Source organism: Rhinichthys klamathensis, unplaced genomic scaffold (genome assembly GCF_029890125.1).
Source record: "Rhinichthys klamathensis goyatoka isolate OS25496 unplaced genomic scaffold, OSU_Roscu_1.1 h1tg000412l_1, whole genome shotgun sequence".
Lineage (NCBI taxonomy): Eukaryota > Metazoa > Chordata > Actinopteri > Cypriniformes > Leuciscidae > Rhinichthys > Rhinichthys klamathensis.
In genome coordinates, this window is record NW_026606912.1 from 1,511,462 (window position 1) to 1,537,839 (window position 26,378).

Sequence of the window (26,378 nt, forward strand, 5' to 3'; positions counted from 1 at the left end):
TGCATTTCTTTGTTTTAACATGGACCCGCCGCGTGTGACGGTTTTTCTCGATAGATAGATGTAATGTTAGCTCACGTAGTTACTAAATTACACGGAAATAGACGAAATCTAAGACTTGTTTGTTAGGTGCCATGATCTTATTGTCCATAATTACACGTAGTAGACTGACATCTTTTAAGTCACCCAGTAAAGCAGGATGAACAGGTTTGGTATGTACGGAAGTCTCTATTGGACAGATGGGATGTTGCCAGATCTTTTAAAATAAAATACCTATTTGCTTTGTAAATATGTAACACTTTTACATTAAGAAAGCGTGCAGCGACCTCTAGAGCTAGAATGGAAGCAGTTAATTTCCCAGCATACGTTTGATGTGATATAAATTAAGACAAAATATACACAACAGGACCGACATGGCAACCCTACACTTCACGATTGAACTGAACAAGAGGGGGCGCTACAGCTCTTTGATTTTTTTTTGTCGGCGGAACAGAGCGGTGTGTGATTGGCTGTTGACGCGACGGAGTGGGCCGAACGGCGGTGTGTGATTGGCCGAGTGGAGGGACGGAGGGGGAAAGGCTGAACTGATCAGCTGGTCTCTGCAGATATCTGACTCCTACAAAACAATGTAGGGAAAAAGTGCTGAATGACACAATTGCCGGGAGGAGAAACACCGGATCACACATACCGTTGCGGAACGACCGGATCTAACGCGGTTGCAAGATTTTCCCCGGCCTTGCCGCCTGATTCAGAGAGGATACGCGCAGGACTGCAGTATAATATTTCCAGTCTCATTTGTGTTACTGTTTACCTTTGCTGTTTCACATTTCAGTGATGCGAAAGCGAAAAGCCAACGAAGAACATGACAGCTCGTTCACGGGTACACTACTGGACGGCTCCGATCTGAAGCAGTGCCACAAAAAGACAGACGCTGCTTCTGATCCAGGAGGCTCTGGGACAGCGATGGGAAGACGCTGCAGGAGGTGAGACTGATGGTACACATGTCATGTGGCACTGATGTTCTGTGGCTGACTCTATACCAAGTTTCTGGAAAGCTTGCTCAGGACTTCTCTTTGCTTAACATCAGTTTATACAGTACCAGGGAACCCTAGTATTTAAAAAAAAAAATGTAGCTGTATAATAATAACTTTCATTAAGAACATTAACAAATATGCATTTGGCTAGAAATCAGTAAATATATAATGGCATGGAACTTTTTTTTATATACAAATTGCCAGATATATATCATATCTTCTCTGATGACTCTTGTTTGGAAAGCCTGGCTCGAAGTTGTTTTTAAGTTATGTGTTTTATCTTGTGTATTTTCAGCATAGAGTCCCGTTTGATGTTTGTTAGTATGATATTACATGCATTATTGGCATTCCTCTGATATCCTAGTGGTTTTAAACTCTTATGAGGCATGGAGCCACATATTATTCTCTATGATTGAATCACAGTCCCATGTGACTCTCTTGAGACTCTAAAGCAGAGGTCTTCAATCCTGCTCCTGGAGGGCCACTGTCCGGCAGAGTTTAGTTCCAGCCTGCTTCAGCACAATACGAAGGTGTGTTCAGCTGATTCAGGTGTGTTTGATCAGGGTTGGAACTAAACTCTGCAGGACAGTGGTCCTCCAGGAGCAGGATTGAAGACCTCTGCTCTAAAGGGTATTTAGGCTGTAGTGTGAAGTGATTGTAAGTTTGGGATGTTTGTGCAAAGCTTAAAAACCATGTGTAGTCAATGCGGCTTTTAGTCTACATCTTTTAGCTTTGAGGCCCGTTTAATGTGCTCCTAAATGTTGACAAAATACACTTATAATGTACAAAATATACAGATATGCGGATTTAAAATATATAAGAAAACCCCAAATATTGATGACTCATCCTGCTCTTCACAGATTTTTGTCCAATCATATTGGGTTATTTATTTATTTAATAAGGCACAAGACCATCAATATATTGTCCAAACATCCTGTCTCAGTAAGAAATGTCACGAATGCAAACTTTCACGAGGTCTGACTGTTTGCAGGAAGTGCACAAGCATCTCAAGAATCATGTTGCACTTTTTTTTGTTCACTGTAACTAATTCCAGTTCAGACTCCACAAACCCTAAAATGTTGGTTTACACTTCCATTGTTTAGAAATTTGTAGTTCAAAATTCAAAGTATTGTGCTTTTGGGGAATTCATTTCTTTTTCGTGACACTGGTCACAATCTTTACCGTTTTTTTAATCGCACTGACCTTGTACATGGTAGCAAAGAATTTCTGTCTCAGTCGAGTGGAAAGTCCATCGGAGATCCCCTACATGCAAAAAGAGAGTCAGTTTTCTAATGCATGGTTAAGTGGCAGCAAGGTGATATCATCTGTAGACTTACTCATGCAGTTCATGTTTTTTACTGCTAAATTTAAAATAATGTAAGATTACATCATTGTAGGAGGATGCAATAGTCAGTCATGTTCAGCTGTTGTCCAGGCATATCTCTGCTCAATTATAAGGGATATCATTAGGCCTTAATATTAGGCCTTAAATACAAAGGTTCTAGAAATTTCTAAGTAGCTAAGGTGTGTTTACTGTTTAGTGATGTTATTCTTCTCGGCCAGGACTTGCTCTGCAGATCAAAGTGGGAGGAAGGTGGGGCATTACTGGACATTCTGGTCCAGCAATATGGTGTTAAAACATTGTACACTCAGCAAATAAACAATAAGTACTGCCAGAACATATTGCTGATTGGGAAACTGGAGGAGTTCCTACAGATCAATGCTTCTCAGCTGGTGGGTCGCAACCCCAAAATGCTTTTAAGATTAGAGGATTGTATTAGGTTTCATGGTTACCACATCATGTGGAAAATACACACTGCCTTTGAGTGAATTGCCTGTGACCTTTGACCCTGGAGGACAGTTAGAGGCCTATGCCTCATGTTTGCTTAATGTTGCACTACCATTCAAAAGTTTGAGGTCAGTAAGTTTTTTTTTTTCCTTAAAGAAATAAATACTTTCATTCAACAAGGATGTACTAAATTGATCAAAAGTGACAGTAAAGACATTTATAATGTTAGAAAACATTTCTATTTAAAATAATTCTATTATATAACAATTCCTTTTACTTTCTAAGTATATCACAGTTTCCACAAATATATTAGGCAACATAACTGTTTTTGGCATTGATATTAATAATAAATGTTTCTTGAGCACCAAATCAGCATATTATAATGATTTCTGAAGGATCATGTCCCACTAAAGACTGGAGTAATGATGCTGAAAATTCAGCTTTGACATCACAAGAATATATTGCATTTTAAAATATGTATGGAAAACAGTTGTTTTATAGTTGTTTAATATTACTGTTTTTACTTTACTTTTGTTCAAATAAATGCAGCTTTTGTGAGCATAAGAGATTTCTTTCAAAAACATTTAAAACATCTTACCGACCGCAAACTTTGAAACACTAGTGTATATGAATAGTGGCTATTAGAAATAAGCTAGAGCTCTTATGTTCTGATTAATCTGATTTATAGTGGAATTTAGCTTTACAGGGAAACGCTTACAGCTCTTAACTACAATAATGTTACAAATTATTGCAGTTAGTTTCAACTGAGCAGGTGTTATGAAATATTCCATTAAAAGATTGTAACTAACCTGTAAAATGTCCTGTTATAGAAGATGTTGTTTGTCAAATTAGCATGAAACTCTAGCAGGAAATGGTATGGTAAAGTTCTACTATCACATCTCATTTGAACTGAAATGCCACTCTACTATTGCACTGTATCCGATGCCGCAGTAATCGGACTCTCCTCCGGTGCTGTATGGGTCTGGGGTATTGGGTGCTGGAGCCGGTCATGTGTCCGACACAGGAGCTGCCGCTGGTTAGTCTGGTTGCAGTGACCTTTGTGTGGCTAGCCGGTTTCAAGGTTAACAGGGTCAGATCAGCTTTAATTCACAGGATCTGTGAAATTAAGTAAATTAGCTGAAATCCCATGTAACATTTTAGACATGGAAGTTAAAGACCTCATTACCGGTGCATTGCTTGAGGAGAACAGTGTTGACTTTTTTTTTTTTTTTATTGAAACAGGATGGTTGGTAATACTTTGGTGTTTTTTCTTGCTATAGAATATCATACATTTAAATACATACACTACCGTTCAAAAGTTTGGGGTCGGTACGATTTTAAATACTTTTAAAAGAATTCTCTTCTGCTAACCATGGCTGCGCTTATTTGATTAAAAATACAACAAAAATCAGTTATAGTATTAAATATTATTCCAGTGTAAATCAGCTGTTTTCTGTGTGAATATATAGTAAAGTGTAATTTATTCCTGTGATCAAAGCTGAATTTTCAGCATCACCAGTGTCAGTGTCTTCAGTGTCAAATGATCCTTCACAAATCAGTATAATATGAGGATTTGATGCTCAAGAAACATTTATTATTATTATCAATGTTGAAACAGTTGTTGGTCTGTCAGTTGTACAGTTTTTTTTTTTTTTTTTTTTAGGATTCTTTGATGAATAGGAAGTTCAAAAGAACAGCATTTGTTTGAAATAGAATCTTTTGTAACATTATAAATGTCTTTACTGTCCTTGATAAATAAAAGTATTGATTTCTTTCCTCCAAAAAATAAAAATAAAATTCTCACTGACCCCAAACTTTTGAACGGTAGTGTATGTCTGTAATTTTTTAACTAGCATTTAGGCCGTTGACACCTGGTTTGTTAAGATTTGTTTTCGTCGATTGGAGTACAAGTGGACGACGCTGAATACAGGTGTTAACAGGTCGTTTACTTTCGACCACTTCCAGAGGTAGTCGAAAACGCATTTGACCGGATTGCTTTCATAATTTTCTAGTTTGAACAGCAACAAAAGACGGCCTACTCTCCTCCTACTGACCTAATGCGTAAACATTAAGGGAAGAACGCTGGCCAGACGGATTTAAACTTTGTTGGCTGAAGACCCAAGTTTGGTTTGAAGAAGAAAAACGTACCAAGCACGATGTTCTCACCATTCCTGATTTCTAACACACCGTTTGGTGTGGTCTTTCCGCTGTCAGAGCTTAAATGAAAGCTGCTGTTCTTAGACCCTCCCCTCGAAGACATCCGGATAGAATTGGTTAAGAGTGGACAAAAGAGACGGATTAAAACATCAGGTGCAAACAGGAATGTGTTTACATTCCCACGTCTACTTGTGAACCGATCGACCAAAACATCTTAAAATCATCTAAAAAAATCTTAATATCGGGTGTAAACAGGGCCCAAGATGACTTAAAATCGCCATTAATTTTTTTGTTAAAATATCATAACTCGATAAAATAACAGACTTCTCTCTGTGATGCATGCCGGACTTTAATCATTTTGTCCGCTTCCCCTTTCTTATAGTCGACTGCTCGGATTCAGATCTGCCTCCATCCAATCAACAACGGATGCATAGAACCATTTCATTCAGATGTACATCACAATATGGACGAAAAGATCTGTTGCTACTTCCGTTACATCATGCCTAAAGCTAAAAGGCATAAAAAAATCTCTTGATTTCACGGGCTCTTTTAAATAGGTTGTTTTTGGTTGCATTCCCTTGTTCTTAAAGACATTCATCTCAAGAAGGGGTGGCTAGCCTTTAGCCTAAATAATGCCTGTAAACCATGTCAGTTATTCACTCTGCACATTTCAACCTGAAATTCTGCTCTTTTCCTGCATCCTGGGATCAACAGAGCTCTAGATCAAATGTAGACCCAAGAGGCGTCCTAATTGTGACAATTTGGTGTCTTATTTTAGATCTTCTTGTGAAAGTATGTCAGGTTTGATTGGAAAAAGAAGTCTTGACAAGGTTTGTTCTTTTGAAATCTTTTTTTAGATTTCAGGAAGACTAATAACAGATCTTGACAATGACTTATTGGAGAAACATGCTAAGAGTGTGTTAACTCTTTCCTCCAGCGTTTCTTAAGAAAGTTGTCAGCATTTTTGACAATTTTCACACAACTTTCATGGGCCCCAGAATATATTGTTGTATGAATATCTGAACATGCAATATATCAAAAGAAAGAACAGAGCCTCTGCTTTTTTTTTAAAAATATTGTTTTATTCTTAAACTATTTTATTCTGTCTTCATGCATTCTTTTTTAGCAACACTTGAATGTGTTAAAGTTTCATCAAAAAAGTGACATTTTGAACAAAACGCTGAGAAAATTGCATTTTGTCAAAGACTACATGTGCTTAAGCAATGCTTCTATGGCTTGTTTCTGCTTCTTTTCCCCCTGTGTTTTGATCCGGAGTATCCCTACCGTAAACAGTGAAAACATGGATTGCCTGAAGATTCCGTTAATGTCGGGGAAGCATTGTGTCAGTTGCTGTAAATGAGATGGGTCACGATGGTCTACTAGTCATCCAATAGCCACAAGTTCATTCAGTTTTTCCTTTAGTTTGCATGATAACAGTGTGCTGTTACACCATTTGCACCCTCTCAAAGATTTCATCTTCACCTCTACAGCCATACACATGTAGTTCGATGTATTTGGCATTTGCACACTGTTTTTTGCCTGTCAAAAAGTTTAAAATATTTCAAAAAGCTTTTTGAGATTCCTCCATTCTGTTCTATCCGCTTTTTCTAGCTGTTTTTGAGCGCAAAAACATCAAGTGTGACTTGAAACCAGCCTTTTCAGGCTTCCTTTAGGTTGACTAGTCATTCAGGCAACCCATTGATTTGTTGATTCTGAATATATGTAGTTTTGCACTTCCCCAAACTGGGTTGGTGAAATGGTGGTGGTGTTTCTTCATTAGGGTGGTTTGAAGAAGACTAATCTTGGGTTAGACAGAGCGGTAACTAACTCTGGCATCACTGTCAAAACTGCTCTTCCAACCTTCGCTGAGCGGTCAGAGACACTCATTAGGGCGAGTGAAAGGGAGGAAGAAAGGGGGGGAGGGGGGGAGGGGGGGAGGGGGGGGGGGGGGGGGGGAAGTAGAGAGCCTGAAATGTAGCACGTGTCTATCTCATCCTTAAGAGTGCAGTGTCTACAGTTTCACATACCCTTCACATGCCCGTCCAGACTAAACTCATCTCAGGCCGTTTGCCTTATCGTGGAATAGTAATTGTATTTCATGTGTCTTGCAATTCCATATCAGCTGTTGTTTAAAAACAACAGGAAATCAAAACTGACCTTTTTTTTTTACTTCCTTAATAAATGTCATTGGTCTTGTTTGTGAGTTGTGAACAAGAAATGCTCTATACACAGTCAGCCATGATTGATTCATTCCAAGAAACAAAGTGTTTAGCTTTAGGGTGGTAATTCCCGTCTTATTAGTTTCCACCTAAATATGTATTATAAATACCATTTCATTTTGTCTAATGGGAGAAGCTAACAGTTAACTTCCTGTATAATGTTACCAGAAGATGCGGTTTTTGCTGTGTTAAAGTAACACTATGTAGTTTTTCAACCTTCATAATATATTTCCAAGACCCTTGTTATGGTACATCGACTTACAATAGGTTAAATGACACGTCTGCCATAGCCTGACGTGGTCTGTATTGCTTTTACTTGCACTATGTAACTTCGGGTTTCGGGTAGTAACCGGAGCACAAAAAGACCTACAAAATTCGACTGCTTTACGGCATACGTCACTTCACCCATGCACCACTTCCTCAAATTGTCTGTGGCCATTGTTGATTCCAAAGCCGGTGCTGGATAAACAGCGAGCGTGCGCGTGCGACAGTAGGCTGCGGTAGGCTAAATTATTTACGACAGCGGTAATGGACAATTCCGCTTCCAACCTGTAGGGCGACCGCAGAGGAAAAGTTCCTTGGTGTTGCTTTAAAAGCAGGAAGGCATTAGTGTCCTATTCTTACCCCAAGCTGTGTTGTCTCAGTGTCACCTTAGTGCTCTCAGAGAGTCCTGTCCCTCAGACCTGTCATAATCTATTACATGTAGCTGTAGCTGCAGGTTGGTGAAAGGGCTCCACTTTTCTCTACTTCTACTGCTTCTTCTGCATCATCTTCATTCTTCACAGTTTACCCTTCAATTGCAAGCCTGTCTTTGTCTCATGTCTAGTCCTTTTTTATTATTATTTCTGTCAGAATTCAATCAGATTCAATCAGAAGTTTTAGAAATCGTGACAGTAAAGACTTTTACATTCAATTTTGCCATTCCATTAGGAATGGAGTACATTTGCAAAATATATTAAAATATAAGGTAATACTTTTAATTTATAACCCTATTTCACAATTTCACTATTTTTTACTGTATTTTTGATCAAATAAATACAGTCTTGGTGAGGCATAATGCTGCAAAGCATAATGCACAGATCAGATCTTTTTGACCATATACATTTTTTTCCCCATTTGTTTATATTCACTTAAAACAACTTGTATCCAGTATCTGTGATTGCTTTCAACGACAAGGTTGACAATTAGGTTTTGAATGTCCATGCTGTTTAAAATGAATACAATTATTTATATAATTTACGTCAGGTGGTTCTTTTAGTTTAATGCACAGCTAGATGTGGTTTATCCTTTTTATACCATGATCACTTGCCAGCATGGACAAGTTAAAGCTGTCAATTATGCTTGCAGCTCAAAATGTAATAAAAATAAAATAACAACAGATACAAAACAAATAATGGTAATGTTTATTAGTTATTTTATCTATGATTTTGAAGTGAAATAAAGTAGTGCAGGAAGGTTACATTTATTTGAATAATTTCAATGTATTAGTGAGAAAAAGGTGTTTGTGTGTGATTGTGTCTACAACATTATCACCTTGTTGCTGCACATTTTTATGTAGCTTCAGTAGCAGAGCTTTTTTTTTAATGTATTTATAGGGCAGTGGCTAAAACGTAGTTTCTATGTTCCTGAATCTTTCTGTATGTGCACACTCTCTTACCTATATAAGCAGCTGTGAGTTTGCTGGAGCATGTATGAGCATGTCTGCTTCATAATACGACATTAAAGGTAGTTTAGGCAATTTTGGTTGTGGCTCAGAATGGATGTGTAAAGAAAATCAGATTTTGTGCGGATTGATGTGGTGGCAAGCAAGATGAGGCAGTGGGCCGTGAGAACAAGGACAGGCCAGTGGTGTGACTGGGAATGAGCACGCCACACCGGTCTCGAGTTTCTCACGGAGGAGCTTCGGAAGCACAGAAGGAGGAGCGATGACAGTGAAGGACAAGAGAGGACCAGGCCTGGACTATTTGACGTTATGTTTTGTTTATATGTGTGTGGGGCAGTCGTCCGTGAGGGGCTGCCGCTTTTACTTTCGTTTTGTGTTTGTTTATTTTATGATTAAAGTCGTGAAATCCTCGCCGGTTCCCGCCTCCTCCTTCCCTGAATAACAAACCATGTTACAGTTGTTTACACGCGTGCAACAATGTACAATCTATGTCAGACATGAATAAGAATTTTTATTTGTTGTGCCAGTGTAAAAACAGCCCTGAAGAGACAGTGTGCTGCACTACTAAGGCAAATGGAATCAATCAGCTGTGCACTATAAAGATGATGTGATTGCAAGCAGGTTGAGTTAGGGACCTAGAGTTTCATGACAGAACTTTGTATATGTGTTCTTAAGTCTCTCCAGACATTGTGTGTCAGTCAGGACTCTGACCACTAATTGATCATGGTCGCTGATAGAGCAGGTATTTGGCATTTGGTGGTCTACAACCAGATCAGGATATTTAGGACATTGATTTGGGTTGCTGCAGCTAAGAGCTCTGAAAGCATATCCTCTGACGCTTAATAGCTGTTGTCTGGTGCCCGAAGACACGAGACAAGCCTTTGGCGTCCGACAGAAAGAGAAGGAAGAGACAAAAAAGTTTCCTGAGAAGTTTTGAATCTGGCTTCTTAGAATTGAGTGGAAGTGATCTAACTGTGGCTTTCAAGAAATAAGTGCTCACAGTTTGAGATTGGCAGAGGGGATACACTGGTTTTGTTTGGATTTAGAAAGATGCCTTTGAATCTAAAGCCCATGAGATCTGTTAAGAACACGTCAAATCTGCAGAACGTAGCCTGACTTTTTTTTTTTCTGTGGAACACAAAAGATATTTTGAACAAAAAGTTATTGCGATCCAGTGTTTGGATGGTAAAATTCTTCAAAATATCTTCTTTTATGTGCTTCTCTTATGTTTATGGTGTTGTATTGTAGTATGGGTATGAAATGTTGTTCATTTAGTTTCTTGCATGCTTCAGTGTTCTTGTGTAATTCAGTCCTAAAGTTAATCCTAAAGTAGGCTTATCGTTTAGTACAGCAGGATCGTATTGCCTGTCTGCTCAGGTAATACACAGAATCATGCATCTGTTCTGTCAAATACGTCGACCTGAAAATGACCTAATCATTTATTCACGTAGAATCAGACGTGCATTTAAGGTTTCACTTTTCCTGCATGGTTAATGCCAGGTATATATAATTACACAAAAATGTCTAAATGGTAGTCAAACAACTGCATAGTTTTATCATTTGAGCATTACTCATCATGTCACTTTAGGAGTTTAGACTGATCAATGAAATGTGGAGGTATTCTCTTATAAATATTAATAGCTAATGCGTTGTTAATGGGTTATTGAATAACTATGATATTCTTTTTAGAGATTGATGTCTTCATAATATGGTATGAAGGCAGCCAACTGCTGCCACTCTGCAGACTTTGAATAAACTCATTAGTGTTTTTTTTTAAAGATTTAAAATCTCCTTTCCATTTTAAGACATGCACTTGACTTGGGGATTTCAGATTGTAAAGTGTTACTGTGTATGAGAGTGTGTGGGAGTAGTGTGTTGGTGGTGATCATTTTTAGAGACTTACATCCTGTCCAATGCAGAGACTGAATCACACATACACACAAATAGAGCTAAATTACCAAGATGGTGCTCTAAGCAGGTTAAATTACAGTTAAACGGCAATCAGCACTGAAAAATGAATCATTGTGTGATGCTCAAAGGTGTCATGGTAAACCGAGTAGACCTTCGCATCTCTTCAAGTACACTACCTACTGTTCAAAAGTTTGCGGTTGCTAAGATTTTTTTTTACTGTTTTTGAAAGAGGTCTCTTTATTCACCAAGGTTGCTACTATTTGATTACAAATACAGTAAAACAGTAATATTATAAAATATTGTTAGAATGTGAAATAACTGTTTCTATTTATTCCTGTGATGCAAAGCTGAATTGTCAGCATCATTACACCTGTCTTCAGTGTCACATGATCTTTCAGAAATCATTCTAATATGCTGATTTGCTGCTCAAGAAAAATTTATTATCATTATCAATGTTAAAAGCAGTTGTGCTGCTTTACATTTTTGTACCCTACAATATCTGTAGTGTACCCTACAATATATTACATGAGATTCTGGTTATACAGATACACTTTCTGTATAATGCACGAGGCAGACAAGTGTACTGTATGTGTGCAGTCTGTTTGAGAATGTGAACCATTCTTTATTAATCTGTCAGTCAGTATCCAAAAGGATTATATGCATTACATATAATTTTTTTGAGACTTAATTCAAATAAAGAAAATTTTTCTGTTATCCGTTATAGCATGTTTTCTCTGCTGAAATTTTGGTGCATCTCTCATTCCTTCCCATATTTTTGCTCAATGCACAAGTCAGAAACTCTTTGTCCCAGTGCAGACTGGACTCCTGATGCCCAGACAGCCGTAATAATGCCCATATGGCATTGGATCAGCATGGCTTAACATATTAGTGTTACCCTGAAGGTTTAAAGCTCTGGTTAGGATGCTCTGTGCGAACATGAACCTGCAAAAACGGCATGTACAAACCCTGAATTGCACATCTTATCTTATAACCTAACCAGTAAACACATCTTGAACATCTATCAAGCCACATAGACAAACAAATGGCTAGTTCTAACTAGATAATAATGTGTATATAATCAGCAACATCCTGAAAGGTTACACGCACACATAAACGACACAATGGCAGTATCTATGTAAGCACTGTACAGTAATGAGTCTCAGTGCGGCCTGTGTGTGCTGTATTTAGCTCTGCTGTTACACAATAGTCTTGCTCTCTCTCTTTACCACAATCACCTCGCACTCTCACACACAAGCAAAATCTCTCAAACGGACCACATTGGCACAAACACACACACTCAGATCAGACCTTCTGGTGACCAAAAGTCTTATCTCTGCAGGGAATTTGAGATCAGCCTCCTGCTGCATTAATCACCTGGAAAAAGTATTCAAGTATATAATGGAGTCAGAGCTGTGGCTTATTGGTTGTTGGCATGCTGACACATTATGGGAGAAGAGGATAGAGAACTCACTCACATAATTTCCTGTCTTCTCTCTACTACCCCTTTCCATAAATGTTGCAGTAAACAATTGATTCTATTATTCAGTTTGTTCCAGTTTATTTAACATTGTAAATAGAAATATAAACCTGTTTTTAGTTCTTCATAATAGTCATTTACAGTACTATTTGATCAAAGTTAGCAGGTGTGGTCTGAAGGAGGCAGTAGGGATGTTGGGGTGGAACTGATCCAGGATCAGCCGGATCAAACTGGATGCTCAGCTCTGGCTTGCTTCCTGGATTATTGCTTTGACTCTTCTTTCCCCCTGTCTGGGATGCTCTCTCACCTATCTTTATGTCCTGTCATTAGATTTCATATGACTGCATCTTTATGGGTCCCATTTACTGCAAAGAAATTAAAGTGTATATATATACACTACTATTCAAAAATTTGGGGTTAGTATGATTTGTTATTGTTTTGAAAGAAATCTCTTATGCTCATCAAGGCTGCATTTATTTGATTAACATGCAGTATTTTACAACATTATGGTTTTTACTGTATCATTAAAGTTTTAATGTGTTTAAATGTATTTTCCCCCTGTGACAGCAAAGCTAAATATTCAACCGCTATTACCCTAGTGTTCAGTGTCACATGATCCTTCAGAAATCATTCTTATATGCTGATTTGCTGCTCAAGAAACATTTATTATTATCAATGTTATTAACGGTTGTGCTGCTTAATATTTTTTGTGGAATTTGTGTGTGTGTGTGTGTGTGTGTGTACAAGTTTATATTACATTGTGGGGACCAGGTTAATAATAGGTTAATAAACGTATTAAATTATATTTTTTGGAAAATGTAAAAATGCAGAAAGTTTTGTGTGATTGGTAGGTTTAGGGGTAGGGTTAGTGTAAGGGGACAGAATATACAGTTTGTACAGTATAAAAACCATTACGTCTATGGAGAGTCCCCACAAAGATAGTAAACCGTGTGTGTGTGTGTTAGTATTTGAGCGTTTAAGTAATCCGCTGGTCATGAGTTAGCTAGGAAAATAAGATGCAAAGGAGGAAATGAAACCAGTTCAATACAGCAGCTTTTCACCACAAACCTTAGTACTGGAAAGTCACACTTTAATCTGAATATATCAGCCAGACACAAACACACATACACACACATACCTTACAGTAGAGCTCAGGGCAGTAAGTCAGACAGGGTGAGTTTGTCCCTTTAAGTGATCTATCTCCTGCTTTCTCTAATTTTAATCATGACACTTTATACTCCCCGGCACAATTTAGAGGTCACCACTGGCCGCAAAGATGCACACTGTCTGACCTCTGAGTGTGACCGTGAGAGGACCGGCCTTGTTATGGGGACCATTAACTCTTCATTCCCAAACCAGCACTTTTGTTCACATCTTGTACTTAGACATGGTAAACCTTCCATGTGATTTTTATTCCAAAAACATGCTTTAATATTTCCATAATATATTCTTTAACTGGCCTGAAGTGTTTTAGCCCATCAAATGTGAGGGAATGTTGTTCTTAACCAATTATTGCAGGACAAAATAGAACTTGGTGTGTGGTATAATTTAATTTTGAGATCTTTTTTGTTAATCTGTAGTACATTAATGCATTATGTGTGTTAAAGGAATATGTGTTTTATATAATCAGTTCTCTCTCTGTCCGCAGGGGTGGTCTGATGTGGAGGCTGAGGAGGATACTGATCTGGGTGCTGGGAATCTACATCGCTATCCCTGTTATCATCAAACTCTGTCCAGCAATACAAGCAAAATTAGTATTTTTAAACTTTGGTGAGTATTTTTTTTATCCAATCTTTTCAACTTGGCCAAACTATATATAAATTTTGGTATGAAGGCCAGAAGTTTGCCATATACTTCGAGCATTATTTGTTTACTTTGGCATTTATAGTGTGTTCACACCGAACGTGAATTTAATTATTTGCGCGAGTAAATTACATACAAAGTCAATGCAAAGACGCGAATCGACGCATCATTGGCGCCGGGCGTCGCGAATGACGCGAATTGGGCGACGCGTCTTCCGCGCATGTTGAAAAATTTGAACTCGAGCGGAAGATTCAAGCGTCAAACTAGACGCGATAGACGCGTATTTGACGCTCTATTCGCATTCGGTGTGAACACACCATTAGACAAGGTTTTTGTGTGTGTGTGTGTGTACTGTGTGGATATACTTTTGTTATCTTAAACAAGTGGTCAGTCTTTGTAAACTTTGATATTCATGTCAGTATTTTTAAACTAAACTAATTTTGTATGTTTTGCGATGCCCAGACCAATCATTTTGCATTTGCATTTTGTTATTCAAGCAAAGCTGCCATGTAGCCTGTCATATTTGGTTGCTGCATCAGTTTCTGTTGATGTATAATTTAATACAGTAACTTGATGGGTCAGTTTCCATTATTATCTGCTGCTGCAAGGACAAGCTTAGGGCAATTCACCTCAAGGGAAATGTAGTATCCAAGGAGATTGTTACACTGCATTTTCCCCTGTGAAATATTCAGCATGCTCAACAACTCTGAAGACACATTCAGTCACACACACTTAAAAGTCATCAAATAAAAACAGCATAGTGCATCTTCATAAAATCAAATATTTTGCCTGTTTCGGAGTTGAGAAATAATAACTACACACTGTGCCATTTCAAAATTTATGAACTTTTTGGATACAAATATGAATTTTTAATCTTGTCTTAATTTGTACTTTATATGTACCTTAATTTATGACTAGTAATGTGAGCTAACAAAGTAATTATTTTTCTGCAGACGTCTGTGGAAACTTAAAATTTTTTTTTAAAGGATTCTTTAACTTTTTCCCTGCCATTGATGCATTTTTCGTCATTTATTATGACACAACACTTCCCCACCATTGACAAACATTTCCGGCAATCCATGTTTTTGTTATATGTTAGGTGTATGGTCATGGTGTTATATGTTAGGCTGTAAGCCCGACTCAATCGATCCAATGACGGCATTCGATCAGCGGGTGAAGGTCTCTGCGTGTTACTGTCTTTCCGCGTGGCAAAGTAATTTGATTAAATGAAATACATTTTTTCATGTACTAACTCGTTATCTCATCTGACTCCATAAACGAAAAGGTTTTAATGATATTATCTGTGCATCATTAAATGTAAGCGAATGTTTGACTATTCTTTTTAACTCTTTACTGAAAATAATGTAAAAAAAAAAAAAAACATTGACTTCAGGACGATGGAACCGGAAGTGCTAAAATGCTAACTCGTTTCTGCGTTTTTGGCCTACAAAGTGACGTCATACCTGCACGACTCTATTGCTCATGCACATGTTGTAGTCTTTTGAAAAAACTTGATTTTCTCAGCTTTTTGTTCAAAATGTTGCTTTTTTTTTTAAATGAAACTTACCCATATTCAAGTATTGCTAAACAAAGAATGAATGAAGCTAGAATAAGATGGGGGTTTTTATCAAAAATGATTAAAAAATGCTGGTGGTGGCTGGTAACTATTAAACAAAAAGAGACATTTTGTAACAATGTAAGTTTTTACTGTCACTTTTGATCAATATAATGCATCCTTGCTAAATTAAAACTTAATTTCTTTCCAAAATCCTACTGACCCCAAACTGTTGACTGGTAGTGTACCTGTGAGTGTTCAGTAACGCTGATCCACAGTCTCTACTTTGTCCTCTTGTACTGAAGCCTCAGCGCTTGTTTTGCAACAATGTCTTTTGGTATATAAAAGTGTATAAAAGTACAGAACAGACTCTGCTGGACATCATGACATTAAGACATTTCAAACATTAAAGTTGGATACACAGTTGCAGTTTGGGTTTAGTCAGCCTTTTGTTGTTACGACCAAACAAAGCCGTCATTCATCCATCAATCCAGTTTAAATGCCCACTCTGTTCACCGCTGAGATCCTGTCTCACTTCAACAGCCTCTCACATGTCTATTGGCCTTATCAGATTATTTCTATGTTGTCACATCATGGTTTCATTTCTCTGATATTAGTCATGGTTCTGTGGTGTTTCGGGCTGACGTTAGCATTAGCATTGTCAGCAGTGTCACGCCGCTTCTGTCAGCTGATGTGTTTCTCCACACTATGTTCTGCTTCTGTTTGCAGTCTGAACTAATAATGGACAGACTCTGTGTAAAAGTGAGACTGTAAGCATCCCTGTGTCTGCTTTACTTTACTGCGAGAAATCTGAGACTAAGGTTGGTGAATTTAGTCTAGTCATCAGTCTCCTGAGAAAGCTTGTGGCACACTTTCAGTTCTTAAATGGCAAACCGAATGTTATTCGTAGGTTCTTGCAGCGCAGACTATAGATTATATAGATTCACATGACTGTTTTCCAGTCTTACTGTGACCAGACTTGCAGAGTTGCAAAAACCTTGGTATGAAATGATTTACCAGCATGATTACTTCATTTGTAAATGTTCAATAACGATTCAGTATTTCATCAAAATTTCTCTTTATTGAAGAGAGTGTAAAATTAAAAATCACTCATCTTAAATCTCATCAGGATTTTTCAGCGACACGGAATGGAATTTATAAATACAGTAGAGTTAAACTAGAACTAAACAATCTTTTTTTTTTTTGCTTCTGTACCTTTAAGACTCCTGTAAGTACACTACCGGTTAAAAGGTTGGTGTCAGTAAGATTTTTATGTCTCTTATGCTCACCAAGGCTGATTTTATTTGATCTAATATACAGGTAAAAACAGTAATATTGTAAAATATTATTACAGGTTTTCTATTTTTATTAATTTTTAAAATTAATTTATTCCTGTGATGGCAAGGCAAAGCTGAATTTTCAGCCTCATAACTCTAATATGTCACATGATCTAATATGCTGATGTCTTATTTATCGATGTTGATAACAGTTGTGCTGCTTAATATTTTTGTGGAAATCTTTTTTTTTTCCAGGATTCTTTGATAAAAAATAAAGATAAAAAATAATAATATTTGAAATCTTTTGTAACATTTTGAATGTCTTTACTGTCACTTTTGATCAATTTAATGCATCCTTGCTAAATATGAGTATTCATTTATTTTTTTTAAATCGTACTAACCCCAAACTTTTAAATGGTAGTGTACATTATGTTTGTTATGATTGGATAATCTACATGTACTGGCATAGATTAAACTAACGTCTATTAGATAAATTGATAAATCTATCAAACAAAATTTGCTGCTATGTAACACAATACAAAATTAAAGTGCATTAATATTAACTGAGTCATGCAGACGTTTCTTGGTATCATTGATGTATAAATCTCAGTGGTCATATGTTAAAGGCAACATGAAATAAAAATGTACACTATTTAACTTATTTCGATTTCAACTGACGATTCCATTCTGGTATCTGATGCCGACTTTCCAAGATCCCATCAATTCCCGTTGGATAAAAAAAAAAAAAAAAAATTTTTTTTCCATGGAATATCCTGTTTAACTGAGAAATGCATCAGAATCAGCTCCACATTGACTGACTTCTGTTTCACTCTCTTTCAGTGCGAGTGCCGTATTTTATAGATCTGAAGAGACCACAGGATCAGGGCTTGAATCACACTCACAACTTCTACCTACAGCCGGAGGAAGGAATCAACATTGGAGTGTGGTGAGAGAACAGACACAGATTACAGCTAAAATACAGACACAGCCTGGCTTACCTCCACTCGCTATCTCTCTGTCCTCACATTCTCTACCCCACAGTTTCTGTCCCTCTCTCTCTCTCTGCCTATGGCAATGGCTGTCTTTCTGAAGGGCGCACTTATTGAAACACAGCCTGTGGCCCAAAGTATGTAAATCCGTAGTGACAGAGGACTGCACGGGCCCGTGGCTGCTGGCCATTGGGTGTGACTGTGAATGTGTGTGTTTGACTTTCACTGAGTAACAGTGGAAAGGGCCATATAAGCCTCCTGCCACTGATGCCGTAGAAGTTTTCTCTCCATAAATAAGCTCATTTGTGTACTGGTCACATTCAATATTGAGTAGGAGAGTCTTTTATAATAAATTCTTGGTGAAGTCCTGAAAGAGTACACTACTATGTTTGGAGTCAGTAAGATTTTTTTATTTTTGAAAGAAACTAATACGTGAAATTAATAATCCAACAAGGATGCATTAAATTGATCATAAAAGTGACAGTAAAGACATTTATAATGTTGTATTTGTATAATTTTATTTAAAAAATATATATTTCAAATACATGCTGTTCTTTTGAATTTTCTATTCATCAAAGAATCCTGAAAAAAAAAAAAAACTGTTTTCAACATTGACAACTATAATAGTAGTTTCTTGAGCAAATCAGCATATTAGAATGATTTCTGAAGGATCATGTGACACTGAAGACTGGAGTAATGATGCTGAAAATTCAGCTTTGATCACTGGAATAAATTGCATTTTAATATATTTATTTTATACTGAAATAATATTTCATAATATTACTGTTTTTACTGTATTTTTTATCAAATAAATGCAGCCTTGGTGAGCATAAGAGACTTCTTTCAAATACAGTAAAAATTTTACCGACCCCAAACTTTTGAATAGTAGCACATGCCTTCTTAGTGAATCAAACCTTTTCACTATATCAAGTGAAGGAAGCAGTGTTGTAACAGCTGTATTCTCTCTCTCTCTCTCTCTCTCTCTCTCTCTCTCTCTCTCTCTCTCTCTCTCTCTCTCTCTCTCTCTCTCTCTCTCTCTCTCTCTCTCTCTCTCTCTCTCTCTCTCTCTCTCTCTCTCTCTCTCTCTCTCTCTCTCTCTCTCTCTCTCTCTCTCTCAGGCACACAGTACCTACAGTGATGTGGAGGGAGGCTCAGGCAGAAGATCCTGAATGGTACGACAAAAGCTTCCAGTCCAGTCACCCTGTCATCCTGTATCTCCATGGTAATGCTGGAACAAGGTACACAAACACTCAGGGACACGGGATCAATACCACTTTCTAAAGCCCTCTCAATCTCAAAAATGATTCATTGTCCGTTAAAGGCCAGTTCCCACTGCACCAACAGTTTGTCAGGTTTTGTCGGATCCATGTGTGTTACCCATCAGCATCTGTTGCCATTGTTTTCTCTCGTTGAACATGTTTGTCGGGTCATGGAATTGGTGTTCTTTATTCTGGTGATTGTCTGTGTTGTTCGCCGTCTGTCGGTGCAATGTGAATTGGCCTTAAGGCTGGAATACAATACACAGCTTTTGCCCAGATCTTTCTCACAATTTACAGTCAAGAGGAGTCGATGCTAGTTGCCGATTTCACAGAAAATCGTATTGTGTGTGATGGGCACAGATTTTTTTTGCTTCAGACTATGATTCCAGCCATATGGAGGAAATCAAACATGTTTGATATTTTAAGCATATTGTTTTCATTTGCCATGCACCTTGTTGCTAGGAGAGTTTGTTGTGTTTAGAACATGATGTTATATGATAGTATGATGCCCATTTTTCTTTGTTACCATTTACAAAGTCGGCAAATGCCTGATGTTTTAAAATCTGTTCAAATTTGAAAAGTCATGTAGGGTATTCCAGGCTTTATAAGGATTCTGTCAAATGCAGTTCAATAGATACAGTTGTTTGGTCACTTTACTTGAGTATGTTTGTGTGTGTGTTTCAGAGGAGGGGATCACAGAGTTCAGCTCTACAAGGTAAAAAAAAAAAGCAATTGCCTTTAAATTTTCACCGCCGTTAAGAAGTTTGGAGTCAATACAATTTTTTTTTTAAAGAAATTAATTATTTTGTTCAGCAAAGGTGCATTAAATCTAAAAAAGTGGCAGTAATGTTACAAAAGACTGCTATTTCAAGTAAATGCTGTTCTTTTGAACTTTCTAGTCATCCATGAATCCTGAAAAAAAGTATCATGGTTTCCAGGAAAAACTTATTTTCAACATCAACAAAAGTTTCTTGAGTATCAAATCAACATTTCACAATATTGCTGCTTTACTGTATTTTTGATCAAATAAATGCAGTCTTGGAGAGACACGTATTTGAAAAAAAAAAGTCTGGAAATTTGAGTCTGGAAAAGTATGGATTTTTTATTTATTTTATTTTTATGGAAAATGAGCAGGAACCCTTTTTTTGTCCATTTGTCTATTTGAGTAATGTCAGACAATTTCTTTTCCTGTCTCTGCAGGTTCTTAGTTCATTAGGCTACCATGTAGTCACGTTCGATTATAGAGGTATGTTGGGTGTCATTTTTAAAGCATTATCCTATCATTTGAGTCAGAATCCCATTCCCAGTGCCGGATTGAAGCACCATGTGGTTTTGTTTGTTTGTGCAGGTTGGGGTGACTCTGAGGGCAGCCCTTCAGAGAAAGGGATGACGTCAGACGCCCTCTTCCTCTACCAGTGGATAAAGCAGCGGATTGGCCAGAAGCCCCTTCACATCTGGGGTCATTCACTCGGCACAGGGTGAGATGAACTCGCCAGAGCCATCTCATAGAGCTCTGAGGATAGTGTTCCTTTCTCTAGAAGTGGAACTTCTTGTTCTTGGAATAATATTTTGGCATTCATTTGACATAAAGGAATTGATTGTGTAACTCCCTGTGGCATTTTTGAACTGCTGCTGATGCTGTACATTCCTGTTTTTCCAGAGTGGCCACTAACCTAGTGAGACGGCTGTGTGACAGGGGTACGTGATCATTAGTTTGTGTAAACTTATGGGCTGGGATGTTGAAACTGAGAACAAACCGTAGCCAGCAGTGTAAAACTACAATTTGAGACCAAGTAGAAACTTCCGACAGCTGGTTGCAGCCGGTTGAACCTTTATCCTTCAATGGCTTGCACCCATTTACTTCTAAGAAATCACATTGAATAAAGGGATGAATTCTATGTCACCTCATTATTATTCATGAGCCAAGAACATTCTTGTAGACATGTTCCCAAATGAAATGATTGAAAATCCAAAAGTGTGATTTCCAGGGCTGTAAATTTTTTGGAAATTAATACAATCTTAAAAGGTCATGGACATTTCTATAGTCAATTTACACTGCTATTCAAAAGTTTGGGGCCAATCAATAATTCTATTCAGCAAGGAGGCATTAAATTGGTCAAAAGTGACAGTAAAGACATTTATGAGGATACAAAGAAAATCTATTTCAGTAAATACTGTTCTTTTGAACTTTCTGTTCATCAAAGAATCCTGAAATAAATTATCACAGTTTCCACAAACAAAGCGGTACAACTGTTTTGAACATTGATAATAACAAGAAATGTTTCTTGAGCAAATCAGAATATTAGACTGATTTCTGAAGGATCATGAGACACTGAAGACTGGAGTAATGATGCTGAAAATTCAGCTTTGCATCACAGGAATAAATTACATTTTTTTAAAATATATTAAAATAGAAAACTTATTTTAAATTGGAATAATACTAGGTTTTTACTCTATTTCTGATTAAATAAATTCATCTTTGGTGAGCAAAAGATATTTTCTTCAAAAACATTTTGAACAAAAGTATAACATTTTCTCGACATACTTCTAAAGTATTTATTTGGCTAGAGTTTACCGTTTGTGAGTGTGATCTATATCAAGCCATTTTTTCAAAATCCTTCTAATCCTCACAAATGACTGGAAAAGTGATGGTTAAATTCTGGAAAAGCATTGGCCAGAAAGTGTGGAAACCCTAAATGTCAAATTTGAGTCTAAAACATTTGTTAATATTTAATAATAATTATAATTGGCTCACATAAAGAACGATGAATGTAAATTGAAGTGCCCTGATCGCCGACAAGAGTTTAGGAATATAATTTCTTTATTTCTTGTCATTAAGGAAGCTGCGACTCTGATTTGACGTTTCAGAAATAGACAAGCTTTAATAGGCACTGACTAGATTAAGAGTGAACTTATGTAATCGGCAAGCACTTCAAGTCTTTAAGTTACATAAGCCTGTATTTGAGCCGCTGTTACAAAACTTGAAGGAATGACGACTTTCTTCCTCTGTGTTTACAGGAACGCCCCCTGACTCGCTGATTTTAGAGTCGCCCTTTACCAATATCAGAGAGGAAGCCAAGAGCCATCCCTTCTCTATGGTGAGAAGTCAAGTTCCTGTTCACTCTCAAAGTATCATGTATTGCCTTTGTGCCACGAATAAAAGCAGAATTGACCTTGGACATTGATATATGTTCATTTATTATATATGTGTAACAGGTTTACAGATATCTACCAGGCTTTGACTGGTTCTTCCTGGATTCAATTACTGCAAATGACATCCAATTTGCCAGTGATGAGAAGTAGGTTCTTGTCCTCTATTTAGTTTGTTTCTCTGTAAGTTTTAGTGCGATTGTTTGTTTACCCTGTGTCCACCTAGGGAAACTGTTGAGTGTTTACACAGCATTTTCTGTAGCATTTCACATGCTGGAGGCTTCATCTTCCTCTGAGAATTTGTTTTAGAAACAGACTTAATGTGAATGCTTGTATACTGTAAAGAGAGCACTTTAGTATTCAGCCCCATGTGACCGTTGATTCTTCAGACATAGGTGCAGTGATCATGCAATTCATTACACAGACCTCCAGTGCAAGTTCCCAGGCTGGACCTATGTTCTAAGTTCTAAGACGAGACCTATGAAATCCCTATAAGGTTGTACCTCTTTTGAGTACTTTGGGGTATTTCAAACACCTGAAAATGTGTCTGTCTGTCTCTTAGTGTCAAGCACATATCCTGTCCGGTTCTGATCCTGCATGCAGAAGATGACACAGTCGTACCTTTCCAGCTGGGAAAGAAGGTAAAGCATCAACGTCAAACAATGACAGGGTTCATTTAAAACTGTAGAATGGATAGTTCAGACTCTAAATTCTGATTGGATGAGATATGCTCATTATACTTGGATTACAATTATTTGATCACTTGTTATGATTAAACCTAATTTCTGCTTTTTAAAGCACATATGGCATGTCTGATGGTATTTTTTTACTTTTATCTGCCATGTTTCTCAGGCTCAAGTTTTACTATATGCATGTGAGGATGTGTATTAAACAACATGTTACATGTCAAACAAAATCATATACCAAATAAAGTTGCAGTAAAAATAGGTTTTGGTTTGTTCAGAAATAACCTAAACCTAAATATATCTTCATTACAAACCATTGGTATCACTCTTTGTTTCTTTTTTAATATTAACTAACATTATTATACGATATAGAACACAACCACGGTGTTACTTATAGCTGTTTGATGTAGGGTTATTATAGTTTACTAAAACCATTAAAAAAAAATCTGTTACTTGAAATAAAGAAAATATAAAAACCTTAAATGTATTTTATTTCAGCTAGTTGCTAAAGCAACATTTCTCAATTTTATTTTGTTGATCTCGATAATAGATAATAGTCATATAAAAAAAACTACTAAAAAAGTCAAAACATACTATACAATACTAAAATAACACTGGTTATTAATAATATTATTATAATTATTATACAACAATAATAATATATTATGGTTGTTGCTAATGCATTTGTTTTTTTAAATGGTCTGTTCTGTGTAATAATAATAATAAAACAATATATAATTATATTAATTATATATAATAAATAATATAATTAATATACTCATTATTAGTATTAATAATAACAACAACAGTTATAATATATTATGGTACCTCCTAATACATTTGTTTGAAAGATGCTGTTCTCTCTGTTTATCCACAGCTGTATGATTTGGCGGCTCAGAGTAAGAGTCTGAATGGACATAAGGTTCAGTTCATCCCGTTCTCCAGCTCTCTGGGATACAGACACAAGTTCATCTACAAGAGCCCACAGCTACCAAATATACTCAGGTATGTACTGTACACTTTACAAACTGCTGCCATCTGTACTTTTTCCCAGTGCTCAGCGCTGACAAAACAGTTCAGCAACATTTAATCTTATTTTTTATTTTTTGGGTGTGAATACAAGCTATTTTTAGGATTGTGCCAGGTGGAGTAATTTTGACATTCTGCTCCAGGTCCCTGACCAAGAGCCGAGGCAATAGTAATTCAGACATGCATAAATCACTGTCATTCTGCTCTGTTCCAGTTTGTGCTGGTACTGAACCAACAAACAGATCTGGTTTTATTTGAGATGGGGGTTGTTGGTAATGATTTCTTTAGGGAGACAGACCTTTACAGGTGGGGTTCTCAAACATTTTGTCAACTGAACCGCTGTGATCAAAATTATTTATTTGAAATAGCCTGAGATTTTAAGTAATAACTTTTAGTTTTCTAAATGTATTAAATTGATTTAATAACTGATTCTTTTGTCATTTTAATTTGTTCACTTTTTTAAATTATTAATTATATATTAAATACACCTGAATATATTTGGACACTGAGACAACTCTTAAACTTTATGTATTAAAGTCTGCAAGACTTCTTCCAAGAACTAACTACCTTTCATGGACATGTTTTCTTTTTCAATTACTGTTGAACAACTAGTCCGACTCTGAAGGTTATGTGTCTTTTAACTGTATATCTATGGTTTTATAATTGAAAACATTACAATTCTTCTGTGCAATATTTTGCCATCTATCTTTATATATGACACTGAAGTGTGGCTAAAGGATCAAAATCCTTCTATACTTTTATAGATATTTGTATATACTATTATACATATTTCTGTACATATTTATCAGTTTTTTATAGATACATTTAATGTAATTTATATTGATTTAAATGTATTGTTTTGTTTAGTTTAATTCAACAATAGCATTTCTACAACTGTAGCAAATCCCGGTCAAGAAACCCAGTTTTATTTCTATTAGATTTTGAGAAATCTAATGTGTTTTTGTTCTCTTTGTCTCTGTCTCAGTGATTTTCTCAGTGCAACGCTTCCTCACATGTAGTCAAGATCATTTTACATGACTGCCCTCTCTCACACACTGTCAGTCAAACACACACACAATGTACATTGTCCGCACCGTGTACATCATGTGTACACACACAAGCATGGACTGAAGATGCAAGTTCCTTTTGCATTCCTTTGTTAACACAACCTACGGAGGGAGAAAGTTATCATCTTTGAGAGAGTGACAGGACTGGGTGATTTGTTTCACCGCCTCCTGTTGTCATGGTGACAGATCTGAAGGGGCAGCTGGAGCACAAAGTATGCAAAATAATATGCAAATATGCACTGAAATTAATGCTTAAGTCAACGAGCCTCTTCAAAGGAAAGAAGTACAGATGAAGTTTTAACGATGGCACTGAGAAGACCACACAAGGATCAAGGTCAAAGGGACGAATCAGGACAAGATGATGTCACCGTCAGTGCTTGCTGACTGCGATTCAGTTTTGTTTTTATGAACGTACAATAACCGACTTATTAACAATATCATGGACCTGAAATCCACTCAATGTGAACAGCGGAGTTGTTTTAGGTTGAACTTGAATTATGTACAATAAAATGTCGTCTTTCTTTTCGTTTCTTCCCATTTAAATGATGTGTCTCCTGAATGATTTTAAAGTGCAGATTTTTGTGCTGCCTTGGCATTAAAACTCTGTGACTTTTTTATGGGGTTTATTGTGTATTCTGTTTATGCTGTAATGTTTGCTTGGTACATATGCAACCCAACTGCAATCAGAACTGAATGAGCTTTTGACATGACATTTCCCTCTCCAAATTCCCAATGTTTCATTATTTTAATGCATTTGATTGATCTATGCTAGTTTGCATGCGTTACTGGAAAAAAAGATTGTTGCACTGTCAAAAGAAAAACTGTATGCATAATCATTTTCTTTTCTTCGTTATATATTTTATTTGGTGTTTATACTCACTTTGCACATTCCAAAAAATATATATTAAAAACAATAATTCCTTGTTACCATAATATGTTGGATGCCCAAATCAAAAACCCTAGAAGTGACAAATCTTGAAAACTTATTTTTTATTAATTTTACATTAAATATGTGCCCTCCTCTTTAATATAGAGCCAAAAAAAACTTTATATAAATCATTAACTCACTGATGTACACTACTGTTCAAAAGTTTGGGGTCAGTATGTTTTTCTCTTATGTTCACCAAGGCTATATTTATATGACCAAAAATACAGTAAAAACAGTCAAATTGTAAAAGGGTTCTTAGGCAGTTTGGAGAAGTATGGGATTTGATTTGAGTATTTTCCAAGTCTGGAAAAATATTAAATTAAGAATTTCTAAACTTATACAAGTAGAGCGGTTTCATGGCAAAATGTATCAGTTAGTGATTGTCTTA

The 26,378-nt window shown here is 36.6% G+C and overlaps 1 protein-coding gene across 1 annotated transcript; it reads left to right on the plus strand.

The window, feature by feature from the left end:
• Nucleotides 1–568: 568 nt before the first annotated feature.
• abhd12 (abhydrolase domain containing 12, lysophospholipase) lies at nt 569–25,345 on the plus strand. The gene is made up of 13 exons (XM_056235013.1): nt 569–980; nt 13,896–14,017; nt 17,723–17,828; nt 18,990–19,109; nt 19,815–19,845; nt 20,331–20,376; nt 20,479–20,608; nt 20,791–20,828; nt 22,149–22,228; nt 22,347–22,429; nt 22,843–22,921; nt 23,844–23,971; nt 24,981–25,345. Exons 1-13 carry the CDS (start codon nt 832–834, stop codon nt 25,012–25,014), a joined length of 1,146 nt encoding a protein of 381 aa, XP_056090988.1. The 5' UTR covers nt 569–831; the 3' UTR covers nt 25,015–25,345.
• The last annotated feature ends 1,033 nt before the right edge of the window (nt 25,346–26,378 follow it).